Raw genomic sequence first — 10,593 nt, 5'->3', positions numbered from 1 at the left:
AGCATTGATAATCCTTATCTAGGAAATGAAAGAAAGTACCATGTCAGTGATTTCCCTATTCAGCAGGAATGTCAGGACAAATTGTAAAGTACCTTTATACAACATAATATTTTAATGCTTTTGAGTGCCTTTAATTATTCTCTTTTAACAAAATATTTCCAAGTAGCAGTCCTGCTAGGCTCCTGGTTTAATTTTTAAAGATGATTCCTATTTTATACCTTTTCCGTATCAATAGTTCTGTCGTCCTTAGAGACCATTTCTTGCCTTAAATTCTAACGGAATTCTCTCCCTCTAGAGACATCAGACAGCATTAGGCGAGGAAAGCCTAGCCTGACACAGCCATGTGAGTACAGGTTTTACATCTCTTACATTTTAATGGATGGAAACATGCTGTATTTTTCAAGGGTAGGGTGTGTGTATGGGGTTGGGACCTTCGGAACTATCTAAGACAGAGTCACAAACTGGTGTCCAGCTGTGTCTGGGGCCCCGCGCTGTGGACTTTTTGAATTATTGTCAACATTCAAAAGTCAGAAAATTTCATAGGAAAGCCTGTTTTTCTAATTCTTTTGTGAGCTGGAAGATATGAAGAAACTGGGCTTGCATCCCAGAATGGCACTGATCTGTGGAGCGGAGGAGCAGCTGTGACCTTCGATGGGCAATCTCCAGCGTGAACAAATTCCACCAGGACCTGGCACTCATTATTAACAAGTACAGCTCCTGGGGGACAGTGGAATTTGCCATCTATGATCTAAAGTAACACTGTCCACTAAAAACATAATGTCAGCCATACTTAATGTCACTTGAAAGTTTCTAGTAGCCACATTTCAAAAATTAAAAAGGAGTATATGATAATAATTTTAACACTATTTCATTTAATACAACATAATTTAAAAATTATTGTTTTAATATGTAATCAATATAAAAATTATGAATGAGATATTTTACATTCTTTCTTCTCTATTAAACATTGAAATCCGGTTTGTATTTTATAGTTACGGCACAGCTCAGTTGGGACTAGCTACATTTTAATAGCCACATGTGGTTGGTGGCAACTGTATTAGTACAGGTCTAAAGGAGCACCTGAGGGTCTATCTATAAATAGAGCTTAGGGCAAGTAGAAAAAGGAACGAATATTTACTTAAGCACAGAGTTTGTTGCTGGATGTGCATTATCTCGTTTAATGTCCACAGCAACCTTACAGGCAGGTATGGGCTAGGTTTCATCTTTGAGATGAAGTGAGGATAAGCAGTTCACTCATATTCATACAGGGAGTGGCAGAGTCTGGATTTTGGATCAACATTTCTTTGTCTCCAAAACCCAGGTTTGTTCTATAGCAGTAAGAAGATAATTGAGGGTTCTAAGAAATTAGAATGAGCAGCTCAGTGATGAAAAGGTGGTTTTGAAGGCATCAGAAGGGACTGTGTGTCCAAATCACAAAGCGTAATTAGTGAATGTCTGTGAACATTTGCTAATGTTGTTCTCAGGTGGTTCTGGGGAGAGCAGTTTTGGTCTAAAGCCAGGCATAAGCAGTTTTGGTCTAAAGCCCTGTGGCCCAGGGCAAAAAAGGCTTCTCTCTACAGAGGAAAAAAAGGAAATAAAAGAAAAATGAAATAGCCTGAGGATAAGGGATAGGTAGTTAGAGTAGGGAAGAAAGTTGACTGTAAAGCTTGGAACTAAATTAAAATTTCTGGGAAATTCTTCAACTTATAAGTTGCAAGGAAAATAAAAAGAGATGGAAGGAAATCTGTAGATTAAAAGAGTTTTAAAAGACACGTCAACCAATAGCAATGCATAAACTTTATTTGGATCTTGATTTGAACAAGCAGCTCTAAATAAAAATATGACATTTATGAGATAATTGGAAATTTGATCACTGACTGGATATTTGAAGATACTAAAGAATTATTAATTTTAAAATATAACAATGGCATTGTGATGGTTTTGAAAAAGAGCCTTTATCTTTTAAGGTACAAACTAAAATATTTATAAATAAATGATATGATATCTGGAACTTGCTTCAAAATAATGCTCATAGATGTAATCCTACGTCAACCAGACCGAGGAGATGAGAGCTGGTGCTGGGTCAGTCAGAATGGAGGGCCCATGGGCTCCCTTTTAATGGGTGTATTGCAGCAAGAGGATGGGCAAGAGGCAGTGCAGGAAACAACAGGAGGAAAGATTATTGGCACTGGAGTATTTAGAAAAATGCAAACCCAACCATCCACCTGTGGACTGTGACAACTGACCCAGAGGAAAAACTTATTGAATCTGACCTGGGAACCTTATACAAGGATCCATGCTGGCAGCAGTTGTTAGCACAAATAGGCTCTGTTTGCCTCCCCTTTCATACTACATTATTCTATGAATCCCTTTGTTGTAGATGACACAAGGTAATGCTGCCTCAGGCACAGATTGCACCTACTAAACATTCTGAATTGGTGATGTCTAAATGAACGAGGTTTCATGGCCAGTTATTTTTCCCAATTGCCCATAACCATGTGCTCTCAGAAAACATCATGTGCTGATGGATGACTGGTCTCAAAAATACACTGAGCATCCTCGATCATGTTTAAAGGACTGGGAAGTGAATCTGGGAAGGTGGTCTGAGACCACGGCTGGCCAAAGAACAGTTGATGGCCAGCTTGCTGCTTACCTCTGCAGAATGCATAGAGTAGTTGGGTGGCAGCTTTTCCAAGGCAACTGGGAGACAATAAGATCCAGTTTGAAGACGTTCATTTAAGAGAATTGGCAGCCACTGAAACAGATGATGTAAAGAATAAAATGGTATTTATTATAGCATATAATTCTGGCAATTTATCTAGCTCACGATAATCAAATGCAACTAAACAATGATTAGATATTGACCAGGCCTCTTTTTGGCAATAATTTCTGTCAACTTCTATGCATTTTAAATTCTGTTAGAGCTCCTGAGATGGTAATATCAATGATTTACTGCTTTCAGAGCCAAAATAGTAGCGTTTTTCTTTCAAGCCAATGTTTGTGAGTGTCTGAACAACATCCATGTTTAACTTTTATATTTTTAAAAGAAATACAAAGTTTTATATATTTTTAAAAAATATTTTAATATGTTATTTATATTTTTAAAAAGTTTTATATGTGAAGCATATATATAAAATTTGGAAATAATCAATATTGCAATGCTTTTTTAAAAAAATAATAAATGAGTGTTCTTTCAATATTTATCACCCACTAGCTTTCCATTCCTGAACTCTGTCATTTGCTCAGTCAAGTCATCTCTGTTCTTTGCTATAATCTAGTTTGGCACATTCTGTTACTTCTGACAGGATAAAAGCAAGTGAATAGAATTTAGTTGTTTATCTCTGCAGGGACCTTGGATGCACCAAGAACAGCAGTGTGAATTAGCAAGTTGAAAATGACTTACTGAATATCCCAGGAGACTTTCTACAGAGGCTCCTTGCTTCTGCTGACAGCTGATATGATAGAAGGTGAACAGGAGGTGGTGATTTACTGTGAGCTTAGCAGGGAGCTTAATTTTCACTTCTTCATAGAAGTCAGGAGACCTGTTTCAAAAGACATTGTACACAAATAACTTTTAGCAAGAATGATGACTTCTCTGACTATAAACTGTAACACAATGGATCTTTGCTCCTGAGAATTTGCCTGTTTCGTGTTTTGCTTTTTATTTTACATCATTCTGCTCCTAAGCTGGGAGTCTTTGATGCCAAGTTGTGTCACTAGACATACTTCACTTACATAAGAGCATTCACAAGCTAAAGGCTTTGTTGGAGGTGGGATTGGGGGGAATTTCCACACTCAATAGAAAAATCCAGCAACTTAATTTGAAAAAAGGATGAGGTTCAGAGTCCTGCTGTGGCCTCCTTTTCTATTTCTAGCCAAAGAACAGAGCTAGGCGTATCAAAAGATTTTGAAGAAACAAATAAATGATGCAGGAAGGGAAAAGAACCCGATTTTATTGAATTATGAAATCCCAGATACTTTACCAAGGGTTTCATGTACATTACTCATTTACTCCTCAATCTAACCCAGGAACATGGGTTCAGAGGAAGACTTACATGGGTCAAGGTTATCAGGCCAGCAACAAACCCAAGTCTGTTTGACCCTGTACAGATTTTTCTACCCTACCTGTGAAATGTGAATAATAGTTTAGACATTATTTTGTAACTCAATTTACCCACATAATAATGAGTGTTCCATTTCCCTTTGGTCAACCTAAATTTTCTTAAAGTAGGTAGTGGTGCAGGTGTGGAGTGGTATGTAGGAGACAAGGAGACAGAAATAGGAGAGCTGGATTTTGTTTCTGGCCTCCGCCAGCATCTCAGAACAAGTTAGGAAATGTATTTATTTAACACCATAAAATCTCTTTGTATCATACTAGAATAGAAGGCTCCAAAGAAGTCAAAGCAATATCAGATTCTTAAAGATATTTTCTTCTCTCAGTCTAATTAATGGCAAAAATTGTGTATCTCCAATATAGAATCATGAACTAGCATGAATTTCCTCTGTCCCTTAGTCCCTGAGTTATAAAAACTGTTGGGAGGAATCACCTAAGGGAGTCAGAAAAACCAATATATAATGAGATGATCTTGGCATATGTTAAGAACTCTGAAATATACTTACTTATTATGGTATGTAATGGCTGTGTATACTTCCTGAAGAAATTCAGGCCCATTGGATTTTCCAAAGATGACCTGTTCACCAACATAGAAAGGACCAAATTAACAGTGATATTTGGATATAGCAAATCAACTATCATCAGAATAGGAGGTTCTGGTCTCATATAGCTGTATTTTATAAATTACAAGTGCTGAGTCCTACAACTGGCTCAACTATACACCAATGAAGAAGTACTGGCTACGAAGGGTAAACTGAGATTCCCAAGGAACTGTAAGTGACGAAGGGTCACAGGTTTGTGAGACTGGAAAACCAGTGCTCTCTCCATTCTGTCTCATCACCTATAGGCCTATATTATAGGGAAAGTCACATCATTTTGCCCTTGGTGAGAGGTCCCAGTCTTGGCTCTTCACCTTCCATGGGCCTTGGGTCACTTGAGTGATCAGGACCTTCACTCGTTTATTCACATGCGTGTGCTATTTAGGAGAAGATACCTCCTCAGGTCTCGTTCAGCCCTAAGGGTACATGATTTGACAAGTGGACACCTTGGGCCCCTTCTACTAGATGCAGTAACCCCCATGCTGGGTCCCAGGGCTTGGTGAGTGGAGAACAGGCTGGAGTTTGGCCTCCACTCATCCCTGACTGGGAACCTTAGCATTATTCAGGATCTGCACAGCTGTACTTGGCAACTGGTGGACTTTCCAGGGGCCAGAGCAGAGAAAACCAGGGACATCCTCCTCTAGAATTTCTTTCCCACCACCATTGAAAGAGAATACCTTGCATTGGGAAGGTAGGTGAGACATCAGGAGGATTTTTTTTTTTTTTAAGTAGATATTTGAAGAGTGGAAGCACTGGAAAAAAGTATTTTAATAGAAATATATGGTAATTGTATTCTATGACTTACAGAAAATAGTGATAGCTAACCACTCATCTCATTCAGTGGCAGATGGTTAAAAAACTACAAATTCTGGCATTCCTTAGAGAACCCTGCATTATATATTTATTGTTTGACTCATAGTTTGCCTCAAGATGGAGATCCATTCCCAAAAGGTTTTGAGATGGTGTGTGTTTATTATCACCAGGCAGTACTTTATATTTATCTCTAGATGTGGACTGGGACTTGGGTAGATGTGTACTGCAGTGCACATCCAGAAGCACAGCAAGCATGGCTGACACACTGGGCTCGTTTCTCTATTTCTATGCTGATAGGTGGTATGTAGAGACCTTATGATCTTTTGCAGTCCTCTAATACGATCTGCATCTCCAAATTTCACAGCCCCTTAAGGAAGAAGTCAGGAAAGAGACTTTCAATATCGACTGACCTCATTTCCCTCACCAGTATACTGGGACCAATACTGGACTCGCCACAAAGGCCTCTGCACATGCTGAGTAGTGTTATCCTGAACAGACACACTCTGTACCCTGACAAGCCCTGAATTTTGTCCGTGTGAATTGACAAGGGGGGTTCAGCCCACCCTGGTTTGAGACAAATGTTTATCTCTCTCTTTACCGGCATAGCATTACTAGCATCTTCTCCACACATAAACTGGATCTTTATTGTAATGTTCCGGGCAGATGCCAGTTTGTTAGCGAAGTTCAGCCTCTGTGGGTAGACATAAAGAAGGTTTCTGGAAAAGAGAAGATGAAGAAGCAGTGAATAAAGGCCAAGAGCTTATTTTAACCAAGTTCTTCAGCGAATGCTGAAGCCTGCACTCATGAGGTGATTTTTTTCTGAAGGTTTTTCTTTCAAAAATGTATTATTTTTGGAGGAGTGAGCGAGATTCTAGCGATTCTTCCTCCTCAGCTGCAGTCATCTGATAATAACCAACATTGGTTTCTGTTTTGTTACATATAAGGATGTTTCTGCTGCAGCTGAGTCTTAATGTCTTAGAATGCGTAAATCTGCCTAGAGGTATTCATATGTCTAATACACAGAAGAGAAAAGCAAAAGGTTCAGATGATTTTAAACAAAATTCATGGCTATAGATGATGGCTTCATTTCACTTCCTTCTCTTTTTTCCTTTCTAATCTTTATGTGTTAGCTTCAATTTCTAAATGATATGCCATTCTGTATGGGTTTAGCTTTCTTTTCTTATCTAAGGTGACAGTTCAAATTAGCTATATAATGATAACACAACAATAACTATAAATACTATATCTAGCCATTCAACAACTACAGGATAGATTCTGGGCTAAGTATAATTTTGCATATTTCTTCTTCCTATTTTCATTATTACTGGTATATTCCACTAAAAGATAAGCTCTATGAGGGTAGAGATCTTTATCTGATGTTTTTAATTCACTCATGTATCTCCAGCAGTTTGAATAGTGCCTGGGACATAGCAGGTGCTAAATAAATCTTTGATGAATAAAAGGACGAATATGTCTATTTTTAATAAGTTATATTCCTGACTTAAGGAAATAATAATGATACTAACATTTATATAGTACTTATCCTGAGTCACCCAATGTTCCAAGTACTTTATATTTATTAATTTGTTTAATTCTCATAATTATCCTATAGGTAGGTGTTACTATCATGGCATCATTCCTATGTCAAACGAGGGGAAAAATGAGATACAAAGAAGTTAAATAACTTGTCTCAAATTATACAGTTAGCAAATAGCAGCTGGGAATTGAAATCAGGCAGTTTGACTTCAAAACCGTGCTCTTAACCACTAAGCTATGGTCCCTCAGATAAGACTCTCTCCAAAATGATATGAATAGCTTTTTCATACTGTTATTCATTACATCTTTCAGTGACAGGCTTGCTTTACTTTTTTTGGGTCTCATTAACAGTTGAGTGTCAACAGTGCACCTGAGGCTACTTCTATTAGTTAGTGTCACATTCTTTGGGAAAATGTCTTATCTTCCTCACTCTCGGTCTATTCTAACCCTAGGCAACATAGTCTCCCCAGTCAGACATCAAGATGACAAAACAACCTCTGTGTGAACTAGCTACCAGGAGAGCAGTGACCAAGGGGGAGGGCCAGGTGACCAGAATTTCCCTCAGTGAAGGTAGGTTCTCATAAATCTTTCCAAGAATTTGCATATTAATCAACACCAGGGTCTCTCAACCTTGCCACTACTGACATTTGGTACTGGACAACTCTTTGTTGTGGGGCTGTCCTGTGCATTGTAAGATGTTCAGAGGCATTCCCAGCCTTACCCACCAGATGTTAGTAGTATTTCCTCTGTACTCTGTTGTGACAATGAAAACTATCTCCAGACATTGCCACGTGTCCCAGGGAGGGGGCACTCACCCCATTTGAGAACCACTGATTTACACATGCGAATTTGCGCAGTACAGAGCTATACAATTATAGCTGGCAGATTTTCCATCTTTAATATATATGGTCAATACCACTCACTGGGTCCGTATTCAAATGTAAAGTATATTCCATTGGAAAAGGGTGGAGTCAATACTCAAGTATGAAGAAGAATATGGGAAATTTAAATCTGTTTAATCTATGAGGTCTAGGGTGCTGAGGGACTAGGCTGACAATAACTCCGCCCTTTTGTTGTGATAACCAAATTGATCTTGCCATCGTGTGTGTATGAGTGTGTGTGTGCAGGGAGGGTGGCGGGGAATGGTCTTTTTTGGACCATGTGTGCATAAAGCCACAGATTTACCCCATAGCTCTTCTTTGTTATGACAACATCCTCAGTGACAACACTCAACCTTGGACAAGACAAATGAATGGGCTGAGTGGACCTGCTCCTGATGGACCATACAGACTGCCTTAAGTAGATCATTCAGCACCAGATGTACAAATGAAGAAGGAGCCATGTTACAAAGCTAATGTACAAGGGAGAGCCGCTGAGAGTATCCACATGAGCTATCCAGTTCATACTCAGAATCCCTGTCCTAGTCTGAGAGGAAGTGAAAAGGTTTCTTGCTATTTTGAAACGAGAGCAATCCTCAGAGCTAAGTGAATACTAGATTATAGAATTTAGGAATTAGGTCTTTTTTAAAAATCATATTCCAGTCCAGATTCATTTTCAGAGTGAGTTTGAAATTTTATTCTGTAATATCTTTCATGCAACTTATCATTATTAAAAGCAAAGATATTTATTTCACCAAGCGTCATAAAACCTTTAGTCTTACACCAGATATGGAGCTAAGGCTGATTTCATTAGTGGAAGCCTAGTGATCACTGAAAGCCACATCCCAAACCAGCATGGCTCAGTCTGTTCCACAAACCTTGGTGCTTTGCAAAATATTAACAAGTGTGTGGGGAAGAGGAAGGGGTGGTGACCAAACGTTTCTGAGAAAGACCGGGGTAAACCAAGATAAGCAGTTTAATGTGCCTGTGAATCTCCTAAGGATGAGAGACTCTGCTCTTTTTCCCAAATGTTTTGACCTCAGAACACATTTCACCGATTTATTCTTTTGTGATATATTGCACAAGTTTAACATTCTGAGGAATCACTTGGGAAAACACTGAAATAAGCTTTTCTGGCTACAGAAGAACATTCCATATCAAGGAAGGAAAAGTTAGAGCACAAGGATTCTCTAGTGAAATATCTTGCACAATAATGAATGCTCTCAGGTATTTAAAGAGAAAAAAACAATCCTTGGAACTACCAAGAACACACAGGAGCTGCTACTTTGTTTGTGTTAGTTCAAAGGTCATGGAGGCAAATAAATAGCATTCCTATATCTTATTTAACCCCAGTTTCTCTATATTCGATGACTCACCGGAGGCAGAATGGGGGTGACACAGTACTTAGAATAGATTTTAATTGCTGTATCCTATGACCTCTCTAGGCCACGCTGCCTCTTGCACTTTAGTATCCTTACCCTGGCATAGCAGCAACTGGCACACGCATTTGCCCTAACTTGCTGGTCTTTGTGTCTAGCTTTTTTAGCTACTATCCTGTCCTCTTGTTGCTCTCTTTTAAGAGGGTCATAACTAGCAGTAAATGGTTAACTACATTGATCACTTCTTACATTTGGGTGAAAAAGTAGATAAATGCAAGGCAATGATTTCAGAAAAAAAATTAAATTTAGATGATAGGCAGAATATTCAAAGAGCTTCAAATATCAGTAAAGTATAAATGGCCTCCCCAGAAAAGCAATTGACAGGCCATGACACAATGATGGGATTAACATAGAATTCTGGAGTATGCCAGCTGGGAGGCACCTAGCCTGGGCCCTAACTTTTAAAGATGAGAAACAGGCCCTGAGAGGTAAAGTGACATTTAACTCTGAGTTAGCTACAGAGTGGGCACGGGATCCAGTTTGGTGCTGTTTTGACTCTACTAGGTGGCTGTCTCAGTGGCATGCTCCACGTATTATTTTGTCAAACTGAGGAAGCCCAACTTTGATGCAGGTAAATATAGTTGAACCTCAGATGCCATCAGGAGTGGACAGCAATGTAGTAATGATGACAGAAGGCAGTTCATAGCTGGGTGCAGGGATATATGTGGGGTTCAGATTCCTCTCTGCTTACCCTTGTTCCTCTGCTACCACTCCCATCAGGAGAGCTAATGTTTATTGAGCCGCAGTGTTGGGGCGTGGTAGTGAAAAATGTTGGCTCTGGAACCAGAGAGCTGGCCTTGGGCAAGTTACTTAAGCCCTTACAAAGCCCTAGTGGGGCTAATTACTGTGCCTAACTCCCAGGGCTGCGGTGAGCATTAACGAGTAAGAACTTAATAAATGATAGCTAGATAATGATTGTTTCCTCCACAGAGCTAATAAGTCAGACACACAGCCCAATCTACACTCCCTTCTCCAAACCATCCTCATTTCTCACCTGGACCCCTGCAATGCTTTCCCAATTCATCACCTGACTTCTACTCTTGCCCCTTACAACCTACTCTTTATATTTTGGTCACAAGGATCTTTCTAAAGTCTAAAATCTGTTATGTCAGGCCCTACAATGGCTTTCCGAACTTCACATCTTGGGCCTTATATGATCTGGCCTTTGGAAATTTCTCTGATTTTACTCCTCATCACTCTCCCAAATTGGCCTT

At 39.2% G+C, this 10,593-nt stretch overlaps 1 protein-coding gene across 1 annotated transcript in view; it reads right to left on the bottom strand.

Moving 5' to 3' along the window:
* Positions 1 to 10,593, bottom strand: part of DOCK8 (dedicator of cytokinesis 8) — a 162,898-nt gene that overhangs the window by 78,585 nt on the left and 73,720 nt on the right. Inside the window, exons 14-17 of the mRNA XM_023522678.1 lie at positions 6,125 to 6,242; positions 4,621 to 4,691; positions 3,404 to 3,542; positions 2,654 to 2,755 (exon numbers count right to left, since the gene is read on the bottom strand). Coding sequence (XP_023378446.1) covers positions 2,654 to 2,755; positions 3,404 to 3,542; positions 4,621 to 4,691; positions 6,125 to 6,242 — 430 coding nt within the window. The remainder of the gene's footprint in view (positions 1 to 2,653; positions 2,756 to 3,403; positions 3,543 to 4,620; positions 4,692 to 6,124; positions 6,243 to 10,593) is intronic.

Source organism: Pteropus vampyrus, unplaced genomic scaffold, assembly GCF_000151845.1.
Source record: "Pteropus vampyrus isolate Shadow unplaced genomic scaffold, Pvam_2.0 Scaffold354, whole genome shotgun sequence".
In the NCBI taxonomy this organism is placed as follows: Eukaryota; Metazoa; Chordata; class Mammalia; order Chiroptera; family Pteropodidae; genus Pteropus; species Pteropus vampyrus.
The sequence above is the reverse complement of the archived record's forward strand: the minus strand, read 5'-3'. Positions and strand labels throughout refer to the sequence as shown.